A 25,640-nucleotide genomic window follows, 5' to 3' on the forward strand; every position below is an offset into this window, starting at 1 on the left:
AAACTAATGTAATATTCACTAAACAATTATTTTTTCACAAGAACCAATTATTACACATTAATTTATGGACATGCTTTAAAGATTAGATTATTAAGATACTAATGTAATATTCACTAAACAATTATTTTTTCACAAGAACCAATTATTACACATTAATTTATGGACATGCTTTAAAGATTAGATTATTAAGATTATAATAAATAAATGAATTTAACAATTATATAGAATCCGTAAGCGAAATCATTTTCTTATATAATCAGAATTCAAAATATAAAAATTTATTCATCGGGAAAGTTGAAAAATTGGAATTTTGGAAGAACAAATAATAATAAACAGTTTCTTTAATAATGTACTTCACTTTGGCCCCCCAAAGAAAAAAGAATCATAAATAAAAATGACCAGAAATTCTATCTAGAGAATAACTGAACTCTGTTGAGATAACAAGCAGCGGAGGGATCCTGAAGGCAACCACATAAACTATCTTCATCTTTTGGAAATGACACCGGTAAGGGATAATCCGGAATTATGCCAACCTTGATAAAACAAAATAAAGAAAGTTGCACACATTATTAACTATTAAAGATCGATCAGCATGCTAACATGGAATGATATGTAGGAGATGGAGATAGACCTTGTTAATATCAATGTGGGCGGGTGTTTCATAACGAGCGACGGTAACGGCCAAGCCAGAACCGTCGGATAGCTCAAAAACTGATTGAATTTTACTGCAGATTTTGGTGATTGGGAAATCATTAACGCTACAAAATATATCTTATATACAAACTAAAAACAACAAAATAAGGATCGTGAACTAGTCACCCTTTCCCATATGTAGGTTCTCCAACTAGGACCGCCCGTTTGTTGTCCTTTAGAGCACCAGCCAAAATTTCACTGGCACTTGCAGTACCTTTATTGACCTGCACAGCAAGATCAAAACAAATTAAACCATATGAAGAACGGAGAAAAATCTATCCTAAGATTGGAGATATAGATGACAAGAGATCCTAATTTTTAAAGAAAATGAAGGTAGTAGCGATGCTATTGTCTAGAAGAAATTATATAGAAAAGAGTCGGTAGTATCAACAGTGAAGCTATGAATTGGATGTATGATTAATTAATAAAGTATAGTTCGGTACACTTGATAAATGAGTGATTAATATGTCATTATTAATTAAATATATAAAACCTAAAAAAATCACTGTTCAGTATAAGTCGGTTACTAATTTCAGTACCCGACACAACCCGAGAAAGAAATCCTGCTCGGGTACAAACTATGCCTAAGACTCTTCACAGAAGAAAGATTAGTCCTCATGCTACAATCGAGATGGTCAACCCAGAATGTCATTAAGTACAAGTATTGCAATTTTTATAGACACGACACAAAGAAAGGATGAGAAGCCATATGGAAGGATTCTAGATCACATGCAAAGATAAGATCAAGAATGGTTCAGAAAAGAACTCAGTATACCAGTACTATCAAGGGCTCTGATGATGCCACTGAATTACTTCCATCTGTGTCATAAATATCACGAACACCTCGACTATCACAAATATACACAATCACTCCCTTCTCCAACCTGATTGCATTAAAAAGCAGCAAGAAGTCGTACTTCAGCATCTATTTTAACACACAAATGCCAGCATCGTGAAAAAAATGGACTATCAGGTTTGAAAGAGGTAATGGATCTGATATTGAAAATAAAATATCCAGGACAGAGATGCAGTAACAATTTTAAAGGTAAAAAATGGCCACATGAAGTTGAGAAGACATCTCTCAAGCAAAATTTTTTAAAGCCAAATTCTTAAGATCATTATCGTCTTTGTCAAAGCACAAATCTTGGAAACCAAATGAATTCATGAACAGACAACGATATGTCTTACTGACGCATAAAAGCACATTTTCGAAAAGCAGGAAAATTTCCTGATAAGTTCAACTAAATCACTGCGACACTGCTTACCAATCTTCAAGTTGACCACACAGAAGGACAAGATCAGAATAAAAAAGGAAGATTTTCACCATTAATAGTAGCAATGTCACGTTCATATGTCCTTTAATGAAAGAGTAATTTCTACCAGAACCTCACCAAATTTTAGCAATTTCAACTCCTTCCGGGAAAAGGCCACCACTGCAACAAACTTAGCAAGTAAAAGATCCAGCCCAAGGAAAATAGTAGAACGAAGAATGTTCAAAGCATGTCACCTATTATCTCGGAGGTCCAATATGAAGGAATTCACATTGTTTCTCCTCAATGTTTCAATGGCTTCTCTCACAGCACCTAAAAAGAATGAATGATGACAGTTTCAGAGAAACAGAACTGGAAAAGTATTACATTTATGGTTTACCATCACATTCAGTATGGAAAGGAATGTATTAAAGTCAAATATAAATAGCAGAGTAAACCATTTCCAATTACCAAGACAAGCATGTCCCATTAACATTATATGACCATTGACACCAGGCATTAAAGATAGCCAAAAGAGAAAATACTTCAATTCTTTGTGGAGAGGCATATACATTTTTTTAAAAGGAAACAATTTATATGACATGTTATTCAACTATGAAAAGCTGGAGTAGAGTTCACACAAATTGACACAAAAGATTCGTCTTCAATGACGAAAAATACCCGAAGAATTTTGATTGAATGATGTTAACTTGATATATCCAACTAGAGGGGCGTCATCCCCCAATCCAGGAGTTTTGCAGACTCGCGACTTCACTGGATTCAGTAAAACTCTCTCTCGTCTGAAAGCAGAAGCTAAGGGATTGTGACAAATTTAAAATATAGGAAAAAAGATCCGTAAGTAAAAATATTTTATTCAAGGTATCCATACAATTCATACAAAAGATACCGTCACATAAAAAATTATGCTTGACAAGACAGGAGTCCCTCTTCAAGTTTTACATATATAAACAGGGGAAAAAATTCTTTCCTGTAAATTCAATGAAAGTAACTCAAAAGTCAAAAGTAAATAAGAAGCAATTTTTACACAGATAAAGATGTACACACATCAAGGATAGGTGCCTTGTCTCAGAACCATGACGTACAATTAATTCCACTCCACTTCCTTCAGGTCCCCTGTAAATCCAGTTTTAATATTCAGTCATACCTAGTTTTCAAATTAGTAAAGCCTTATCGTAAGCATGCATATCATGTACCGAACTTAACCATGAGCAATAGCACAAGAGCATACATATTATGTATCGTATCTAATCATGAAAGTAATACACAAGTATAGTCTAACATATTTTGCAAGGGAAAGAAAACAAATCAATAACATGACTACCAAATTTAAGAGCATTGAATTTCTGCTTCACAATGTCCATGACCTTAAATAGCTACAGATGGTCAACTAAAGATGCCACTCATAGCACAATACTTATGAGCAATACATCATCCCTATCAGCTAAATTTTCTCAAAGTTTTACAGATAAATAGCATTTACCAAGATGGTAAATTCCATATTGTCATCTTCTACTTGAGATATTACTATAGAATGGACTTTTTGCATTAAATCTTGGGTTCTTTGGGAAAGTAGATATAAACACCATGTAGCATAGAATAACTCAAAGGACGTTATCCACGTGGAGAATAATATGTCAACTTACAAAACATACGGTTTCAATTTTCACAAGTTTTTAAAAAAAAATCATTGATTTTATCATCAATTGCATGGTCAGCATAGAAGAAACTCACTGCAAGAGCTCAGCCGCATCATATATTTCCATGCTCTCTGTACTTTTATCATCAATTGCAACAATCAAATCCCCAGATAAAATTCCAGCCCTTTTTGCTGGACCTCCCGGAGCAGCAGAGACAACCACAAGTCCAGAACTTGATTTATCTTTTTCTTTAGGGTAACCAATTGAAAGCCCAACTCCAGTAAGAGTATTTTTTGTTCCAGACTGCCTTCAAAGGACATATCAATTAGATTCACATGCTACAAAGATCAATCAAAATGATTAATTTATGATCATCGCAGAATGGATGCTCTTCAAGCAAAATATAGCAATGCATCATAGCAGTACAAAATGCCAGTACCCTCAGACTCTTAAATTTTTTAGGCTCCAAGAACCGGGTGAAAGGGTCATCTAGAGTGGCAACCATCTTCCTTATAGCTGCATCTGCAATCATACAAACCCAGGATTAACACAGCTGATGGAGAATTAAAGATGGTACCACTAAATGCCAAAAAATGGAATAGATACATCTAATACATAAGTGTAACACTGAAAGACAAATCAGGCACCTGATTTCTGACCCGTTCCATCCTGAAAAAGTCGGCATTAAACCTACATTTACTATTGAAGCATAAAGACGAGGATGATAACACTAACCAAATTTACCGGAAACTGGCTCCTCAAATTCATGCACGAGGATTTCTGCTCGCCAACAATGGTGCCAAACATTGAGGCTTCAATTTTTCCTTTTTCATGTGGATGATAACACTAACCAAATTTACCGGAAACTGGCTCCTAACAAGAAAGCATGTCTCCAAGAATTCAAATTTTTTTTTCATGCCCTCTCTCCTAATTTCTTACCATCTCTGGTCGCAGCCAACAAGTCAAAATATGCCAACCAGCTCAAATAGACAATGTTTTCTCTTCCAAGAAGTCCCAATGAATAATGATAGATTGATAGTTGTGGCAGACTTATACAAAATTTTATTTGTTTTAGGAACCAAATGGTTGAGCAACCATCCAAATAAATAGAGGCATGGTGCAGGGTAGAAAAGCTAAGCAACGCAAAAAATTTGGACATAAAATTAAAATATTCTCTAATTTTAGAACTTACAAAATTTTCAGTGAGATAACAGATCATTGTAGCCAATTATCGCTTTTCAAAAGAAAATTACAGCAAAAAAATGCAAGCGAACAGTTCAACTTCTTCAAAACATTTCTCAAGGAGCTGGCGAGGGATGTGGAATTCCCTCTGTGCCAATGTAGATGTCACTCCTGAGCAGAAATTTAAAGTGGTGCGTGTCTTCCAAAAATGAAAGAAAAGAAAAGAAAAACCAGATGTAAATGTGTTCCATATCCATTTAATCAACAAACTTAGTAAGATTTGTGTAAAATTGTTTTGATAAAAGATCCCTGTATTCATGTGCTCTCACACACATTAGCCGGCACAGTCACACAACGAGAAGCATGTCCACATCCATAATATATATTCTAATTTCTTTTAAAGCTTGAATAAGAAATCCTTGTTTCTAAAAATGCACAGCCAATGAACAAAGTTAATTATAATCAACTATCCCACATTAAGTTACACAGGATGTCTGTTCCTATTTCGAGATTAGTTATCTGTGGCCATTGGTGCAGCTTGGAGGTGCGCTTGTTTTGGGTATGAGCCCTTGTGGGGAAGAAACCATTTGTACCTATGTAATATGTACCTGTCTAATCTAATCTTTTACCATTGTCACCCATCCATGAAAGTATGAAACTATCCCAAAAAATAGTTGTTAGATAATTTTTTATGCACCAACACATCAGTTGATAACTGAACGAATAAAGATTAATCCATCATTTCTCATAGGTCAGAAATAGCTATTAGAATAGATAAGTTTATCTTCAAAGCTAAATGATAAGAAACTTACATGTCTGTTCTCTTGTGTTCATAGGTTCGTTGCGAAGAGCATTTTCTCTATACCTAAACCAACTTTGGCCATTGAAACTTTTATCAATATAAGCACGGTCAATTGTTCTCCAAGCCTCCAAGAAAATAAGATTTTCTTCACTTAGGGCCCCTGCATATCGTGAGAAGCTAAGTAATGGGTAAAGGGGAGATAATAAGCAACTCTAAAAATCCCAAGAACAAGTCAAGCTTACAGGAAGGAGTTTTGGTGACAGCAGCACTAAATGTCATATAAAGCATCACTCCAACGATAAGATGAATAGAAAGCAAGGGAGCAGGATTGCTAAGCCACTCTGTACATTGTACTAATTTCTGGATACTGGTAATAAATTTTCTCCACCAGGAAAAGCTTTCAGGCTTAAGCACAAAGAAACAACGTCGAGAGATAAATATCTTGTTCAGCCTCCAAAGTTTCAGAAGAATGTCATCATGGACGTAGTCATTGTTGCGAGACTGATTTGAAGCGTATTTTATGGTATTCTGTTCTTTACTGAATGAAGAATAATACACTTGACCTCTACTTCTCTTTGCAGGAGGACGATTCAAAAGTAGCACCTGAACATGTCAACAAAAAAAACTGTAGACTTCACCATGTCAACAAGGAAAATTCATATCATATGCTAATTAAAATTTTCAAATGGAATCCAAATTACTTTTATCCTTCCCATATGCTACACAAGGCCATTCCTAGAATTCCAGCCACCCCTGCTAAGGACCACGCACAATGAAGGGTTTGATGTATTTACACGACGTTCTTAACAAGGAACATATGTGTTGTTACAAGCTAACAGAGAGCATTTGAGATGAAATTCTCATTCAAGACTTCCTCGCAGAAGAGGGAAAAGTTTATATACAAAACTAAAATACTTGTTAACTACCAATCTAACTTAACCACCAATTACAGCAAATTACATGCTGTAATATATTTACATAAGAGTATGAAACATGCACTAAACACAACATATTCGTTTGAAGTGGCTCGTTTTCAACTAACAATAATTTTGTACCAATTAGAAACTTCCAAAAGAAATTAAAAACCTCAATTCCCTTGGTTAAAGAAGTGAAATTGATTATTTGATTTATTTGATCGTTAATGTATCATTTCACTTCGTTCAAACAACCACTTGTTCTTAAATCATGGATTAAAACAACGAATCTTGAAACTGATAACAAACAGAACAATCTACCAAAAGGGGGAAAATTAAATAAAAAATACAAATAATGCAGAAAAATAATCAGTTTTCAATAAAAATATACCTCCGGAGAGAAAAGAGTGGAGGAATTTCGGCGGGTGTTGCTAATGACGAAAGAAGGGAGGGACACGAAAGCAGCCGAGCCTGAGCTTCCCAATATCACTTCCATTCGATAACACTCGTTTTCTTTCGTTCCACCCCAACCCACATATAAAAGCGTGTTTAACTATTTCTGGCGCTTTTTAATTTGTTTGCTTTGGGAAAAAAGAAATCGTGGTTCTGCGTCACCATTCTGTCACTGTCTCTTCTCCAAATTAGATTACGCTTTTGGTCCCAAGAGACAATTGTATACCACTTATATTCTCTAACGTTGCACAATTGCCAACTGATAGAAATTCAACAATTTATCTTATTATAGTAAAATTACAACCGTGTCTCGAATCTAATATTTTGTCCTAAACTTATGACTTCAATGTAAGATAAGTTATAATTCATCGTCAAATTATAATTGTGTTTAAATAAAAATACATATGTCTCTTACAGATCACAAATATTTTTCAGTGAAATAGACAAAAATGCTACTTCTATGCAATTGTTGTTTTGTTTTGAATTGCCCTGGGCAGATGTTTAATTGGTTATAGTTTTATTCTATCTACTGCCTTTTACATACAATGGAAGTACTTTTTTAAAAAATCTTTTTGCAGCATCTGTTTGGAGAATTGAGCAAGCCTCAGCTACTTGGTTTTCCATGTCGATGCCCATTTGAGTAAGATTTTCGATCGCTTGATTCTTTGTTGTTTGAGATGTTAAAAATTTTATGAGATATCCACCCATTTCATTGGAACTGCTCATTTGATGTACAATTTTGGAAATCATTGTGATCCATTGTATTTTCATTGCTCTTTATGCTTAAAGTTGTAGATGCAAAAAGTTGTACTTGGTAGCTTAATTCAATAGTCATATGCTTCTATACCATGGAAACTTTGAATATCGCAACCAGTGGAGCTAAAATACTCACTGCATGAACATTAGTATTGGCTCTGATATTACCATTGTTACTTCAATTTTTTTAGCCACAAATGGTTTATGGTCCTTTCAACATGAATCTTGTGCAGTGAAGAAGTTGCATATTAATTCATATTTCTCATGGTGGATATTTTTCATGTCACAAGCACTTCAAGAGCTTGAAGAAGGATGTAGTTTCTCCATTCTACTGCAGCACCAGAAGGTACAGTGTCAATCAGACTGGTCGGTTTCCTGGAATCTTATCTGATGATAGTCACCCTATATATCCTTCAGGACAGCGGGATTCAGCTTTGGTTCAAGAATTGGCAACACTTGAGAAAACATAAACTAACAGTGGATACTTTTGGCATGGCTGTTGGTTTCTGGTCTCGTGGATGACTCAAGTTGTGGCTAGAGAAGCTTGGGTTAATCGAACCATTTTCTGTTAGCCACATGTTGGAGCAATATTAAGGAAGAGGAAGCTGTCGAAAGGTACAAGTTAATGACCGGAAATCCCATATCATTTCCTGAATTCCAGACCCATGGAAAAAAGAACCCTGAAGATAATTGGCTTGCAGCTTCTCCTGATGGAGTTGTTGATAGCTATATTTATGGCTTGCCTTTACATGGGGTTCTTGAAATCAAATGTCTGCTTTTTGGTGGTGATATGACCCGCGTGTGCCACTTTATTATATCCCCCAAGCTCAAGGTTTAATGGAAATACCGAACCGAGATTGGATGGACATGTATGTTTGGACAGTTCATGGCAGTAGTTTGTTTAATTAGGTTATATCGCAATGTGGAATATTGGGATGTCTTGAAAATGGGTTCGTTCGATCCTGGATGTAGGAGCAGTGCCCTACACCCCATATGAATGGTTGAGATTCAACTTCATGGGAAAAAAAAAATTGGGCCAGAAAAAATTCCGGCCCTTGGATGTATCTCTGCAGACACTACCTGCAGAAGTAGGATGGAATAATCCTTGAAAATGACACTGTCTGATTTCTGGTGGAAGCATGTCGAGCCTGCGAAAGAGAGATGTGATACTTTGGTAATCATTAATCCTCTTGTAGAAATTATTAAAAGCATTCACGCCAGGTCCGAAGCATGAAAAATCATGTATATATTTTGTTAATTTATTGTGATTTTTCTTAAATATAGGTAGATTTTATTTGTTTTAGTTTGTATTATATTATTGGTAATTTTTGTAACAATCCAATTACATTGAAAATTTATGTATTGTGTGTTTTAGCACGCATGAGTATTTTAATATATAGTTTTTACATTGTTTTAGTTCACGATCAAATAAAATGTTTACTCAACTTTTATGATATTACTTTTTTCAAATTACATCTCACGCGCTAATTCATTATGAAGCTTAAAACTTAAAATTAATCCTCCAAAAAAACCAAACCGAAATTCATGGTTTGAGTTGTATTGTTTATAAAAATTCCATGGTTGGTTGGATTTGGTTTGAAATTTCGTAAACTTGTAAAATATTGTTTGGTTCGAATTTTTATCTAAAACTGAATCAAAACATAGTTGAACATTGCTATTCATGAGGAAGAGGAGGAAAAAGTAAATATTTGATTACCTCCTACGACTTTGGAGGATATATCAATGTAGGGCAGGAATACAATCGAATCGTATGGGTTCTAAATTAAATGCGCTCGAGCTTGAATGATATTTAGATGCGTTAAATTAAGAAAAAAAACAAATTGAAGTATTTTTAGGTCAAAATTATTAAATTATAATTTATGTGTTCCTTTTAATTTTGCTTGTTTCTCCATGTTGTCCCATTTTGAATTTGGAACGGACTTCTCGTGGATCTTACCGACAAAATTTATATAATTGTAGATTCAATTTCTAATATTAATTCTTTTAGGTAAATACTTGTGTGAGACGGTCTCACGGGTCGTATTTGTGAGACGGGTATTTTATTTAGGTCATCTATAAAAAAATATTATTTTTATGCTAAGAGTATTTCTTTTTATTGTGAATATCGGTAGGGTTGATCCGTCTCACAGATTAAGGTCCGTGAGATGAATATCAGTAGGATTGACTCGTCTCACAGATTAAGATCCGTGAGACGGTCTCACATTAAATCCACTCTTTTTTTTATGGGGCATTATTCTATTTTTATACGTATCAACGTAATTATCAATAATTTTCCAAATAACGAAAATCAGTTAATACTTATCATAATATTATTTGTTATATTACTAGATCCCAAAGCAAAATAAAGGCTACACGTAATCATCGATCATGTCTGAAAAAGCTACGAGTTATATTATCAGGGCAATTCGGAACATAAGAAAACAAAAGGAAATTTCGTAAGAAAAAACGATCATGAATCATGATCTTCAATTGGGAACCTTTTTGGGTTCTCTCCAGTGCTGCCAATAAAGCAAGCAGCAACTAGAGATTTGCAAAGTGATAATTATTAAGTTCACAATATTTTGAAAGATAAAACTTATGTTTAAATATATTTTTTCAGAAAAAAAAAAAAAAAAAAAACCCATCGATTTGCTCGTCTTAGTTAGATGGATTTTAAACGAGCAAGAATCGGGCAAAAAGAAGAAGTAAAAAGTAGTGGAAAAGCCAAGGGGGGGAGTCACTAGCAGAAATGAAGATATCTATCATCCAAGTTCCACAAGCCATCATCCCATATTGTGATATCTTGATTATTCGAGGCCTCCGGCATCGAACCATAGCCAGATATCATTGAATGAAGCAATCCTTGCTCTTCCAGTACTACTCCTCCATTAGGATATGCTATTTCTTGCATGGATTGAGTGAAAATAGGCGAATCGTCGTCGATTTCCTTGAACATGAACGACATAATCGTATTCATGTCTATCTGGTCTTGTTGGTATCGTTGCTGTTGAAACTGTTGCCTCCGGAGCATGTGCGCGCTCGTTTTTTCCGTCGGGGTTTTGGAGGTGGCCGGTTTCCCCTTTTTCTTGAAATGTGTCCTCCAATAGTTCTTGATTTCATTGTCCGTTCTTCCTGGCAAACTTCTAGCTATTGTTGACCACCTATACATCTTCACAAATTAATCAAGTACTCCCCCAAAAAAAAAAAAAAAACACACACACACACACACACGTACGTATCCAAATGAGTACCTGTTACCCCATCTTGCATGGAGCTCAAGAATTACAGTCTCCTCATGTGGGGTTATTTGTCCCCTCTTGAGGTCTGGCCTCAAATAATTCACCCATCTTAATCTACAACTTTTCCCATTTCTCTTCAATCCTGTCCGAACAAATTAGCTAGAATCATATTAGTGATCGAACAACATGAAAATAATCGTCATATAAATCGAATATATAACTTCGTAACGTTATATTATCTGTCGTAAAAACAGTTCCATACCTACAAGCGTCGCGACATTGTTCCATCTACCTTCACCATGCAGTTTCACATACTCCATGAGTAATCTATCTTCTTCAGTGGTCCAAGGCCCTTTCTTCCACCCTTCTCCAACAACTTCCCATCCCATGTTTTGTGCCATAAAATTAAATATCACTTCCGAATTAATATTATATATGATTATTATAAATTATAGAATGCAAAAGCTAAGATTTTTTTTCCTTTTCAAAATTCTCAGACAGGATGAGATGCTTGTGTTTGCTGCATATTTATATTGCAAATTCTTGCATCTTGTACTTAGTAATTGATGTCATTATCATGTAACCAATATCTTCTAGTAGTAATATATTATAAACTAAAGAATTGTAGTTGTATGGTATCAATTTTAACACCGAAATCTCAGTGCATGATTTATACAACAATTATAAACTATTGAGTCCACAGTTTAATTAAAATTGGCACCCAAGCTTGATGTGCATATTGTACATATTTGTAGGGAGTAAATATCTCGCGGTTAATGATCTGAAATTTGGCAAAAACTTATGTGAGACGATCTCAAGGATCGTATTTTATGAGACAGATCTCTTATTTGGGTCATCCATACAAAATTATTACTTTTTATTATGATAAGAGTATTAATTTTTCTTGTAAATATCGGTGGGGTTGACCCGTCTCACAGACAAAGATTTGTGAGACCGTCTCACAAGAAACCTACTATTGAGCATTAGATAAATTGTGTGAGATTAAAATTTGAAATTTAGGATTATATATAATGTATTTTAAAGGGTAAATTAAAACATAGATATTGCATTTTTTTTGGAAAATTTACGATGCTGGTTTTATGTTTCTTTGCGATTTTGATTCTATATGTTATCATTTTTAGTCTAAGTCATATATGTTCTAATTTTGTCACTTTAGTCATTTTTCATCGTGAAACGTTTACGTGATGCTATATACGTCAATGCTACATCAGATTCACGTTAGAAAAAAGAACTAAAATTCTCACACATAAAAACAAATATAGTGATTTAAAACTAATTTGATAACTATATATCAAAATCACGATAAGCAAATATATTAACAAAAAATGCAAATTTTTCTTTTTTTTTAAACATTTGAAAACATATTATTACAATTATAAAACATTGCTCCATCAGTACCTGACTGAATAATCTCTATTTAGTTTACAAGAGCAATTTATACATTGACATGCAATAAAATGCATGCTAACTCTGGAGATTTACAAAATTAAATAAAAAAAAGATCAAAACTTTATCTAGAGATTTACTAATAAAATACAATTAAATCACTCAACTAGCACAAGTTCTCGAGTATATCTCTGAAAATAGAAACACGTTCTTGCTACAAAAGGGCCACGTACAACCTAAGATTTTAGAATATATCTAGACAATAGGAAACATAATTTCTCGAAGGACTGTCATAAAATTCGAATTAAAAATTAGGTGAGTGGCAATTTTTTACGCACGAAAATGTCTACGAACCCAATTGGTGAATAACAGGTGTTGGATTTGCTTATATCTTAAGGAGATATGTTCAAGTTAATTTATTATAGTTTTTTGTTTAAATATTAGAATATCAATATAAACTTAATAGGTTATTAGGAGACAGGTGTGACACTACGATGGCTTTTAAGAAAGTGTGCACTAAATAATTAATAATCATAAGGTTATTTTTACCACAAGGTAATTACGTATTAAAGTTATGGTCACAAATTAAGACACATACTTGCTTTGGTGTAATAATTAATGTCATTTCAAAATTCTAAAATTTAGCATGAATAGGGTTTAGCAGTATTAAGGAGATTTGTAATTTTTATCTAGTGCATTTGTCATTGTTAACTTGTAATTTATTATATATTGTGAAAATTTAGTATTTTATCGAAAGTGTTTACGTGATAATGTATATCTCAGATTCAACTCGACGTCGCATTAGTATCATGCACGTCGACCAAAAATAAAGTTACAAAAATAGTTGATGAGAACTAGACTTTTAACAATTTAGATCAAAATCAAAATCGCAATGATAAAAATGTATATGACCATTGTTACAATTTATAACTTACCTCGGTATGAATCCATTGGTTTCAAAACCTCATTAGGTTTATGTTAATTTAACGTGATTGTGTGTGTTCAGTTTTAATATGTTATACACCTATTATATTTTCTCAGCATATTCATCAATGATGTGACGTTCATTTGTTGGATATGATAAAACATATTAAAATTGTTCATCTGAGTTTTTCCTTCATAGTTTCCACATATATAGGCACTGTGAGTATATATCCAAACTGTACATGGAATTTATCAAGTATATACTGTTGGATAAATGAATAATGAAGAGGTGTGTAGTTGTAAAGGGAAGTGGGATGTCTCAAATGTGGTTTGTCCCACATTGAGAAAATCACCAAATGAAGTGTCCCTAATAAGCTCCAAGTTTGAATAGGGGTTTGGGCCCCAAGGGGTACCAGAAGTTTTTAGAAGGGGGAAGACGCTAATAGGTTGTGTCTCGGTGAAACACACACGCGCGCGCGCGCTAAATTTATTTGGAAGCTAAATGTTAACTCAACATGGATGCTGCGTGCGCTGCACAATTACAGTGTATCGCGCGCGGCCGCGCGTGTTGTCGCGCGGTTGCGCGCGCAACACTGATTCTGGGAAAATGCGCGTCCTTTGGCGGTCATGGCATCAGTTTTTCGCCCCAACCAATGTATCCCTTGCCTAGAATGGTGTCTCTTCGAAGCATCCGATCTGGAGAAATGTGTCTCCTTTACGTGTCCGGTGACCATCTATAAATAAATCCTATCACCACATTTCGAAGGCGGCTGATCATCTTGCCTTGCATTACTTCTTGTCATTTTGCTGCATTCAATTTTTCGAAATAATTGAGATATCTTGCATATATTTCGTTCGCTGATATCAAGGCTTTGTGGTGCTGCAAAGTTTTGATTTGAAGTCGTTGTATCTTGGGGACGATTGCCTGAAACGTATAGCACTTTGATACGGACAATTTCGTCTTGCGCACAAAGGAGAATCCTTGCCTCGACTTGATACTTTTTGTTGCTGCTGTGTTCGTGACTCAAGACAAGATTTTCAGACTCAACGTAAAGAGGTAACAACATATACTTACGACAGTAACCGCAAATCTCCTGTAAGAAAAAACGAACAAATGAATGATATTATATGATTTTGTTTTTTTCAAGATATAAATATACGACTGTGTACGGATGGGGGAAGAATAGTTCTTTTCGAGTCCAAACGTGTGAGAAAACTTTGCACAACAAAGATATGTTTTTGAAGTGGTTCAAACAGATGTCTAAATCGACTTGTAATGTGGAAGACCACGTGGCATCTTTGCAAATATATCCCTTTTTTTATATACAATTTGATAATCATAACTGACATAATTAGTATTTCATTATTAAACTGTAAATATTATTTTTTAGGTTGATAAAATAATAAAATTTATATTTAATTCTTTTAGCCACAAAATGAAAATGTTAACGATAAAATTATTCATTTTATTAAAAAAAAATTATGTCCGTTTGCACATATAATATTTCATTTGTTAATTATGCAATTTTATATTCATAAATTATAATTTACGCGTATAATATAATGACGTACAAATTCATCTTTTTATAATACATGGTGGATAACTTGATATTGTTGGCACATGCTTGTTTTTCAATTTCCGGTAACATCGACAAATCGATGTATGGTTTGTGTTGTTTGTAGAACAGATATCATGGTTTTACTTAGCGCACGGTAATGGTTGTGGGTTATTCATCATCCAAAAAAAGTGGACGGTCGGACATTATATTCATATACAAAAACGTACACGCACACGCACGTAAATATCTTCACCCATTTATTTTGTTGGTCTATTTTTTTTTTTTTTTGGTTGCGTTGAAAAAGATTGACTTTGACTTGGAAAGGAAGGAGGGTTCAACAAAGCGTAATTTAGGTAGGCAAGCAAATGCAGGCAGGTCTTAGTGGACTCCAGTCTATGCATAACAACTCACGGTCTAATCTAATTTTGCCTTAGGCTTTGAATCTTGTTAATAAAATGATTTATGATCTTTCGGTGAATTTTATCTTTTTTATGTTTGAAAGTAAATAGTTTGCTAAAAGGTGTTATTTTAACGTAAATTGATTATTGTGAAATAAATGAAAACCTAAGTTAAGTTCTATAATATGCCGATGAGATGTTAGAATAAAGACAATATCATTACACTATAATAAATGGTTCGATATTAATGGACTACCGGATAATATGAGTTTAGTAAAGGGTACTGAACCTAATTTTCATTTCAACCCATTAAGTTTCGTTATTGGGGATTTAGTTTTATTTATTTTTTTGTATTTTGTTATATTTTCCTTTTTGAAAAATGTGATTTTTGAAATTGAAAAAATTTACAACAATAAGTTTTCAAGTTTTATGGTACATAATTTTAATAGCATCAAAAAAATTTCTTTGATACTTCATAAAGTGCACTTTAGATTTAGTCAATTTTTATTCAATATTTATTTTTTGAATGCTCCAATATTTATTAATGGACTAGTGGATAAAAATCACTAGTATACATAATGTGTGTTGTGGCATGAGGCATGTGGGGATTGATTTGTGATATTATTTATTGTTTTTATTTTGAATATATATATATATATATATATATATATATATATATATATATATATATATATGTATATAACTTATGAAGGGGACATATTTGTGTTAGGAGTGATATTTTTATTGTTGTGCTTGTTATTTTTAAGCAGACAAAGAGCAAATTTTTGAAAAGTAAGACTAATGTCATTAGATTTACCCATACCCAAATGTACAACAATCAAGGAGCAATGTTTGGGCAATGTGAACTTGGAAAAATTCACCAAAACATCTAACATTGATTTGGACACGTTAAGTATATATGAATTATGAGAGTAGATATAACATACTTATCGTCTATTATTGTGGTCGAACACTCGAACCTCGTCGGACTTGCCTAAAATACGCAATCTACATACATGCTCTTTTGTTGTTTTAGAACTTAAAACTAGATAGAAAGTAGGATATTTCTTAAGGATGACTCAAACCCTACACGAGAATAGGTGAAAAATTAATTTTATACTGGGATTTGTTCTCGTATAAATAGCACACCCCTTGATTTGCACCAAATTTGATGTAAAGCATTTCCTTTTTTACATTTTTTAATTTAGTTATTATTATTATAAATAGTTGATAAATAAGTATAATGGTAGATACTGATGTATATAATTTACAATTATATAGTTAATACGGATGCTAATTTTAAAAATTTGTTAAAATATTTGATTAATAAAAAAAATTACTTGCAATGTTACAATATTCGAGGGCAGGGGCAGTACTCGAATAAAGATAATTTTTTTTAGTTATCGTATATTAATGAAATTTTGATGTTTTTGTCACGTCCCGAAACTAAAGATTGACACCGAAGTTGTTTAACAATCACACAATCGAAAACAACAAGTCTCATAACACAATATAAATCAAAACAAGTTTATATCATAATTCAAAAGAAATAACATTGTTTTTACGACCCAATAACCAAAAAACGATAGAGTTTATTGCGGTAACGTCGCAACTGAATAAAAACTTAAACTAAAATCTCGAATCTCAAATTTCACCAGCCCCAAAACTGATCTGACTCTTCTTCCTCAACTTGTTCCTTGGATTTATCTAGGGATGAGAGAGTAAGATGTGAGTATTTTAGAAAATACTCAGCAAGTGGGGGTCGTTCGAGCACAACAAACAACATGCGAGAAATTCAAAACATACACCTTTCATAACAGGACTCAAACCAAATGCATAACGTTGATCAGACATTGAGATTTCTTTACTTTCAATAGTTTACTGATATCAGTCCCTAATTTTTAATCTTTTAAGAGGTCGAGATCATATATCGATTACATCCCCACCGCGTAAGGGTCATATCATGGTTGGGATTACCTCCCATATCAAGTTGCATACTCACAGTGTCAAAACATAACTCATAACAAGAAGGGTAGAAGAAGAATTTGCACTCGATTGAATTTTAAAACACATGAAATGCATAAACCAAAAATTTAAACATTTAAAATAACTCACTTACAGTATTTTTGAATGCTAAAAAACGTGGAGGCTTGCTGCGCTGGGTGATCGAACTTTCTTCTGGGTCCGGACAGCTGCAGATCTTCGCTACTCGACCGAATTGGGGATGAAAGTTTCGAAATTGGGAGCAAAATTTTGAAATTGTTTGTTGCAATGAGGGATGAATTTCGAGTTGGTTTAGGGAGGTATTTATAGGAGCCGGTGAGAATCCTATCATAAACCAATTGATTTTCCTCCCAAAATTACGAGATAATTATTGCGTAATTATTGAGATATATATTCCATATTTAAATTGTGCCATAATTAATCAAAATGTGTATATACATTGCAAATTTCGAATTTATGGCTTCTGGACATAATGGTTGAACGTAGATTGTTTTCTCGTACTGGTTCGTGATGTATCTGGATTGTATTGCAAAGTTGCTAGCTTCCTTGTTGAGAAAGCTGTTTTGCATGCAATATACTCTTCTAAATAGGTTGATGGTCTTTTTAAATTCGAAAATAATGTGGATATTATGTACTGAATTTGAAATTTAGGTAATTATTTGATGGGGATAATTTTTTTGAATACCATGTATTCTTCATTATTTTCGAAAATTTTATATTTACAATTTCGAAAATAATATCCTATAAATGTCTGTAAATAAATAAAATTACACAACTTCTCATACTTTATGGGTTTCCACATCCCTCCCACTTTATTGGAAGTTTTGTCCTCGAAACTCGAGTTAACTTGGTTTCCAAATAGGTAAGGATCTCTTAAACTTCTCAAGTTGCAAGTATGCTATAAATAGAATTGTAGAAATAAAAAACATAAGTTTTCAACCATAATTAAATGAACATATGTATCACAATATGTCAAAATCGATCCAACTAAAAGTAAATTTAATTAGATGAATAATTTTATTTATATTTTATAAAATGATACTTATTGAATTAAGAATATTTTTGTTAATTTTTAATTAATTTTATTTATTTAATTAATTAAAAATTTATATTTAAAGGGGTAGCTTAACTAAAAAGACATCAACTTGTATGGTTAATTATATTTTAATTATTAGTTTAAATAATTTTCAAAACTAGATAAACATAACAGAAATAAACAGTTCAGATATCGGATTTTGTATTTCTAAACTAATTTTTTTAAAAAAACAACTCAAATAAATTTCCTAAATCCAAACCAATGATGGACACACATACTTGCAACAACTTAACACAAAATCTGCACGTAGACGAAGAGAACAATACCAAAAATTTATTTGATAAAAGAAAGTTTTATAGAAACAAATATTGTAGGAAGATAATAAAATATGATTGTGCTGGTGGCTTTGAAGAGTGATGACAAAATCTATATATATAGTCATCACATCTTGCTTCAGAGAAAATCGAGCTCTTGATTTGTATATGTTTTGTATATGTGCGTATGAGAATGCTTTTTAACTAAACAATTTTATACTCTTATAAAGTGTTGTTGGTAGGTATTCTTTTATTTTTCTTGAGAAATCTGGGATAGAAATGGATGAATCAAAAGGCTACAAGAAAATAGTCGATGCAAGAGTTTGACTATTTTTATTTAAAACAATATTGTCCCATCCTGGTGCTCACGGTTGTTGACAGTTCGTTTCCCAATATACAATTACTATGACTTTAAAACAGTAGCACTACAAATTTTAAAGTCACACGAATTTGAAATGTTAAGAACGCTATGAAAATGGTATGCAGATGTTCTAATTTCGAATTCTAAGCATTAAACTTAAAAATTCAATTCCAAGAGTTTAAATCTTGCAAAACTTTGATTTAAGCGCAAAAAATGCTTAAAAAACTTAAAACTAGAAGATAACTCTCGAATTTAATTTCAAAGTTCGAATTTAAGCGTAAAAGCTTATAAAATCCAAACTCAAGATTTTATATCTTGAAAATTTGGACTTTAAGCGCTAATGCTTAAAAATTCGCATATAGAACTAAATTTAGAGAGAAAGAAGAAGAAAGAAATGGTGCAATGAATACAAATGAGTGAGGTCTTATTTATAAAACATGAAAAGCCTTCATGGACACCCCTTGGTTTCGTGAGTGCTTTTCATATTTGAAGCGGCCACACTTCGCACTTACGTCGGTGATCTCCTAGGAGAGTATCCCACTATACTCCAACATACGTATTATTATATCTTAGGAATCACTAAAGGTAAACCTAGCCGCATACCTTTTTTTGGGCAACACCTCTTATCATAGGAATAGTTGTACCTTTTGAACCTAGATCTTGGGGTCTCAAGTCAACTAGGTTGAGTATCCACTACATTATTTCATGTAGCTTGGCAAGGAAATTTAGTTGGAATGGTGATAACCAAAACGGAAGGAATCGATGTTTTACTCCAGAACTTTAAGAGAACAATAGCCTGACAAACAGTTCAGATTTAATTTTGGGGTTTTAAACTGATTCCTCTTGATTCGTCAATTCATTTGATATCTCGGTATACCTTTTGTAAGGGAATCCGCAAGATTCTCTTTTGATTTTACATAAACAATGGAGATAATGTCATTAGAGATCAATTGTCATATGGCATTATGTCTACGACAGATGTGTCGAGACTTACCATTATATATAGTGTTTTGTGTCCTTCCAATTGCTGATTGAATATAACAATGAATTATTATTGAGGACGCTGTCATATTTCGACAAGGGATTTTTTATAAGAAATTTCGAAGCCACTCGGCTTCTTCTCCAACTTTGTCTAAAGTTATAAATTCCGATTCCATTGTGGATCGAGCAATGCAAGTTTGCTTAAAAGACTTCCATGATATAGCCCCACCACCGATGGTAAATATTTAACCACTTGTGGATTTTGAATCATTTGTGTTGGATATCCAATTTGTGTCACTATAACTTTCTAGGACCGCGGGATAACTCGTATATTGTAATCAATAATTTAAGGTGTATCTTAAATATTTAAGTACCCTTATTAATGCCTTTCAATTATCATTACCAAGACTACTTGTAAATCTGCTGAGTTTGTTGACAGCATAAACAATATCTGGACGAGTGCAGTTCATGAGATACGTCAGACTGCCTATGATCTTCGAATACTCTAATTGAGATATGAATTCGCCTTTATTTTTGGAAATATGCAAACTTGGATCTACGGGTGTTTTGATCAAGGACATATCATTCACATTATATTTTTCCAATATTTTCTCAACATATTGAGATTGCGACAAAACACGTCCTTCCAATGTTTTGGTAACTTTTATTCCCAAAATGACATCTACTTCTTCCATATCTTTCATATCGAAGTTTTTTGTTAACATCTTCTTAGTAGTCTTGATGATATTAATATTGTTTCCCACAATTAAGATATCATCAACGTACGAGCACACTATCATATATGTTTCAGGCGTACATTTGATGTAAATACATTTATCACACTCGTTAATTTTGAAGTCATCCGACAACATAGTTTTGTCAAATTTTTCATGATATTGTTTTGGCGTTTGTTTAAGCCCATATAATGAATTAACGAGTATGCACTTTTTTCTCTTGTCCAGAAACTATATACATATATTTTTTCCTCAAGTTCCCCATTGAGGAATGTCGTTTTCACATCCATTTGATGTATTTCTAAATTATGTAATGGCGCAATTGCTATCAATACAAGAATAGATGTTATTATCGTCACTGGCGAGTATGTATCAAAATAATCAAGACCTTCCATTTGTCTATATCCTTTGGCTATTAATCTAGCCTTATATTTTTCAATAGATCCATCAGTCTTGTATTTCTTTTTAAGAATCCACTTGCATCATAATGGTATATTTATCGGAGAGAGGTCAACCAATTCCCAAGTATGATTTTGCAAAATAGATTCTATCTCATTATTCATTGCCACCTTCCAAAAAGGGGCTTCAGGACTTGATTGTGCTTCACTAACTGTCATTGGTTCATTTTCCAACATATAAGTTAGAAAATCAGAGCCAAAAGTCTTTGTTGTTATAGCCCTCTTACTACGTCGTGGTTTTTGTTGTTCTTCTTGAACTCTACCGCTCGTAGTTTCATAAGTACTTTTTCGAGAACTTATTTCTTTATTTTTTAAATAAAGAAATGTTGTTCCAAAAAAGACGGCATTCCTTGATTCAATAATTATTCTTTCGTGCACATTGCTTATTTTAAATTTATGTACCAAAAATCGATATGCACTACTATTATTTGCATATCCAATAAATATAAAATCTATTGTCTTAGGCCCAATTTTTACATGTTTTGGTTTTGGCACTTCGATTTTTTCCAAACACCTCCATACTTTTAAATATTCGCAGGAAGGCCTGTGAACTTTCCATAATTCCTAAGGAGTTTCGTCCTTAACTTTGTGTGGTATTTTATTAAGAATGTAGTTGGCTGAAAGAATTGATTCCCTCTACAAGTTTTGGGGTAGTCCTGAACTCAAGAAAATTGCGTTCATTATTTCTTTAAGAGTGCGATTTTTCCTTTCAGCAATACTATTTGATTGTGGTGAATATGACGCCGTAGTTTGATGAATGATGCCACTTTCGCAACAAAATTCGTCAAATGGTGCTCTATATTCTCCACCTTTATTACTGCGAATAATTTTTATTCGTTTAGTCAATTGGTTTTCAACCTCATTCTTATAGTGTTTAAACACTTCGAGAGCCTCATCTTTGCTACGTAGCAAATAGACACAACAATATCTTGTGTAATCATCAATGAAAGTAATGAAATACTTTTTTCCTCCTCTAGTTTGCACAAACTTCAAATCATATATGTCAGTGTGAATTAACTCTAGAGGAGTTGTATTTCTTTCTACGATGGAAACAATGCCTTTGTAAATTTTGCCTCTACACAAATTTCACATTTGTGTTTTTTGTTTACATCAATTGAAGGTAATAAATTTAAATTTACTAGCTTACGTAGTGAATTTTAACTTATATGACCCAAACGATCATGCCATAAATCATACGACTCAACCATATAAATAAAATTGGTACTTTTATTACTTTCAATGTTACTGAGTACATTCATCGCATTTAATTTGAAAATGCTCTTTTCTAAAGAGCCTTCTCCTACAAACATACCATTTTTAGATAATACAAATTTGCTAGAATGAAGCTCTAGTCTAAATCCATCTTTGACAAGTGTGATCCCGACACAAGATTCTTTCGAATGTCCGGAACATATAGCATATCAATAAAAGTTAATTCTTTGCCGTATGTCATCTTGAACACCACATTTCCAAGTCCCACAATTTTTGACGTAGTATAGATACCCATGAAGAGTTGCGGTCTACTAATCGGGATATAGGTAGAAAACATTTCCTTTTCGACGCAAACATGCATTGTTGCTCCTATGTCGATAAACCATTCTTTTGGATTGTCCACAAGATTGGATTCAAGCACAATAACAGAAAACATGAGATCCATCATGTCATTTGACAATTTCTCATTTTCGGTGATGTTCACTTGGTTCCTTGACTTCTTTTGATTACCTTTATTTTTTCGGCAATCTCGTGCCAAATGTTCAGGCTTGCCACAATTATAGCAATTTCCTTTAAAAATTTTGGCCTTTCTTTTCTTTGGACCATTTCCTTGGTGCTTTCTCTTCTTGCCAGTGTTTTGTTCCACCAAATTTGCTCTCGCCTCAAAATTGCTCTTTCCCGCCTTCTTTTCGGATGCCCTATTTTTTTCCTCGATTCTTAGACGCACAATCAAGTTTTCATGATTCATCTCTTTCTGTTTATGCCTGAGATAATTCTTAAAATCTTTTCACATAGGAGACAACTTTTCAATCATGGCCGCCACTTGGAATGAATCACTAAGGATCATTCTTTCCGAATGAATTTCTTGCAGAATTACTTGCAACTCTTGCACCCGGGCTATAATCGATTTGAAATCAATCACTCCCATAATTCTTTTGCCGTTTACATTTGACAATACACGTTGTATAGTGCATTGTCGAGTCCATTCAAGATATTTTTTTTTGCATAAGATATATCTTGCATAAGAAGTCGCTATGATTTCATACATCAACGACTGCCCTTTTTTGAGTATCTTGTTCTCCTTCATCAATAGTAGACGAATCTTCTTTGAGGAATTTCGCCAAAGCTAAGGTGGTCAAACAGAAAATCATTTTTTTTGTTAACACCGCTTGAGCCCCTCAAGATCAGACCCAAACCCCCGGCCCATCCCTAACTCAGATGGAAGACCCATGACAGGCCTATGTACGCTCCTATAAATAACAGATTTGAGCGTCCAATTTGTAATGACCCGATTTAATTATATGTTATTTGGCGATAATTAAGATTAATTATTTTAAATTGAGGAACTTAAAATAATTACGCCAAATAATTAAATAGTGTGTTTAAAATACGTATTAAAAATATCGTTTTATAGGCGATATTAAAATATATATTTAAATTTTATAACACACGAAAGTTGAAATAATATAGATCGGGTCAAATTTCGAACCCAAAAGAAGAAAGATAAACATGCACATAAAATATTAATATATATATATATATATATATATATATATATATATATATATATATAGGTCACCAAAAAATTCAAGTAAATATACGATTGGAAAGCTCTCGACGTAAGCTTAAGCTTTCCATTGGTACCACTCTTGCTAGGTAAAATCATGCTTTCCGAAAACCCAGCAAAACGCCGCCTCTGTCACCGCTAAATTCGCCGTCCTCCGCCGCTCAAAACTAAAAATTGATTTAGGGGTTTTGTTCCTTGTGTAGTAAACTTTCTTTTGATACAACTTTTGCAAATTTTCGAGAACGACCCGTCTGCTCCGTTTTCTGCGTGATTCCGGTCATCTTCTCCGGCGAGTTTGCCGTCTGTTGCCGGTTAGCTTCGGGTTAAGCTCGATTTCCAGTCACTGTTGTTGGGATAACTAGCTGTCTCGGTGCGAATTGTTGTCGATGTGAATTTAATTCAATTTCGACTTCAATATTGTATCATTATTAATTAATTTTTGGGTTCTTGTTGTAGGTTCCAGAATTGTGCGAGTTGGAGGTATAATTGGCGAACCTAGAATTTATTGTAGTCACTTACATATTAGTTTAGCGTCATTTAACGCTAAAAAGAATATTTTGCGACGATCAATATAATGATTGATTTTAGGCATTTTAGTCGAATATTGGAATTTTAGGAATTTAAAATGCCTAAAATTTTAGAAAGTCCTGGTTACTGGTAAATTAGTTAAGGTACGTAAAGATCAGTTGTTTTTCACGATGTCTGACAGAGGCATCTGATGATCCTGTGTATGACTTATTTGCTATTTGCTGATTTATGTGATATTATATGCTGACTCGCATATTATCAGTTGGTAATTGATGTGCAAAATAAAATAAAATATTTGTTTTGTTCACACACATTTTATTTTAGTTAGACACGTCAATACCACTGAATATATCATATTAAGCCTATCTGTTATTGAGATCCAGTTATATTTCGGTTGAGATCCATTATATATGTATGATATGATATGGTGTTCTGGAGATGTTTGACTACCTTAATTCAGTCCGGCTTAGGTAGTTGCTGGTTTCGAGGCTGGGCCATATCCCAGGCACGGTCTGCTGAGTCGTGGACCAGCTCGAGCATATATGTATGATTGTTGATATCGATCATTTGATTCCTGATATCTTGCACCTATTCATGCATTGCATTCATGCATGGCATCATTGCATTTCTATGTTATATATCGTGGTTTTTTGATGTCTCGTACTGGAGTTGCTGACCCCCGAGAGGGGACTGTCGTGTCTTTTGTGTGTGGACATGACAGGTGGTACATGTGGTTCGACCTCAGGCGCTCGAGAGGAAGCCTCAGGAAGTACCAGAGCTCCTTGAGAGTGGGCTCAGTTGTATTTAGGTATTGCGCGGTGTTGTTGTCTCCCAGATACTATGTATATATTTGGAGGATTGTATTATAGTATTATCGAGCCTTGTCGGCTCTATGATATTTTGGTTTGTATATTTCATGATCGTGTCTGGCTGACACATGTTTATGTTGTTGTGTTTATTGAGGGCATATGTTGTTTATTTTGAGTATTTGTTTTTTTGGTATGTCCTATTTACGAGAAGGTCATGTCGAAATTTTTATAAGACCAAACGCAAATTTTTAACTCACTTTTCGTTGTTTACTGATTAATCAAGATTGCATGTTAATAAATCGTGATTAGGATAACAAGCCCTCACACAATTAATGGATTCACTATATTAATTTTCAGCAGCACTCTTAGTTACTCTCCTCTTATATCCTCAGTCTCTGACT

The 25,640-nt window shown here is 33.5% G+C and overlaps 2 protein-coding genes and 1 long non-coding RNA gene across 3 annotated transcripts; 1 reads left to right on the forward strand and 2 right to left on the reverse strand.

The window, feature by feature from the left end:
• Window positions 1–231: 231 nt before the first annotated feature.
• LOC140811730 (carboxyl-terminal-processing peptidase 2, chloroplastic) lies at window positions 232–7,049 on the reverse strand. The gene is made up of 13 exons (XM_073169786.1): window positions 6,891–7,049; window positions 5,828–6,188; window positions 5,596–5,745; window positions 4,041–4,123; window positions 3,696–3,904; window positions 3,009–3,077; window positions 2,625–2,743; window positions 2,201–2,276; window positions 2,085–2,126; window positions 1,469–1,577; window positions 820–917; window positions 632–725; window positions 232–533 (listed from the first exon to the last, which is right to left on the reverse strand). The coding sequence occupies exons 1-13, from the start codon at window positions 6,993–6,995 to the stop codon at window positions 408–410; spliced, it is 1,641 nt and encodes a 546-aa protein (XP_073025887.1). The 5' UTR covers window positions 6,996–7,049; the 3' UTR covers window positions 232–407.
• A 2,978-nt stretch (window positions 7,050–10,027) lies between these two features.
• Window positions 10,028–11,434, reverse strand: LOC140812495 (myb-related protein MYBAS2-like). Its single transcript, XM_073170770.1, has 3 exons — window positions 11,210–11,434; window positions 10,960–11,089; window positions 10,028–10,869 (listed from the first exon to the last, which is right to left on the reverse strand). Exons 1-3 carry the CDS (start codon window positions 11,346–11,348, stop codon window positions 10,449–10,451), a joined length of 690 nt encoding a protein of 229 aa, XP_073026871.1. The 5' UTR covers window positions 11,349–11,434; the 3' UTR covers window positions 10,028–10,448.
• A 12,533-nt stretch (window positions 11,435–23,967) lies between these two features.
• On the forward strand, window positions 23,968–25,548 carry LOC140812923 (uncharacterized). The gene is made up of 3 exons (XR_012113790.1): window positions 23,968–24,272; window positions 24,359–24,382; window positions 25,152–25,548. It is a non-coding gene; the product is annotated as an uncharacterized lncRNA (long non-coding RNA).
• The last annotated feature ends 92 nt before the right edge of the window (window positions 25,549–25,640 follow it).

The sequence above is a fragment of the Primulina eburnea genome, chromosome 14 (genome assembly GCF_022965805.1).
Source record: "Primulina eburnea isolate SZY01 chromosome 14, ASM2296580v1, whole genome shotgun sequence".
Taxonomy (NCBI): Eukaryota; Viridiplantae; Streptophyta; class Magnoliopsida; order Lamiales; family Gesneriaceae; genus Primulina; species Primulina eburnea.

What these genes read in the sequence shown, in the direction of transcription:
- LOC140811730 (XM_073169786.1), bottom strand. Translation starts at nt 6,995, where the DNA reads ATGGAAGTGATATTGGGAAGCTCAGGCTCGGCTGCTTTCGTGTCCCTC. An exon ending in GAACACAAGAGAACAGACAT is followed by an intron (nt 4,124 to 5,595) that starts GTAAGTTTCTTA and finishes GTATGATTGCAG; the next exon opens with ATGCAGCTATAAGGAAGATG. An exon ending in GATGCGGCTGAGCTCTTGCA is followed by an intron (nt 3,078 to 3,695) that starts GTGAGTTTCTTC and finishes CTGGATTTACAG; the next exon opens with GGGACCTGAAGGAAGTGGAG.
- LOC140812495 (XM_073170770.1), bottom strand. Translation starts at nt 11,348, where the DNA reads ATGGCACAAAACATGGGATGGGAAGTTGTTGGAGAAGGGTGGAAGAAA. An exon ending in CAATGTCGCGACGCTTGTAG is followed by an intron (nt 11,090 to 11,209) that starts GTATGGAACTGT and finishes TTGTTCGGACAG; the next exon opens with GATTGAAGAGAAATGGGAAA. An exon ending in CATGCAAGATGGGGTAACAG is followed by an intron (nt 10,870 to 10,959) that starts GTACTCATTTGG and finishes GAAGATGTATAG; the next exon opens with GTGGTCAACAATAGCTAGAA.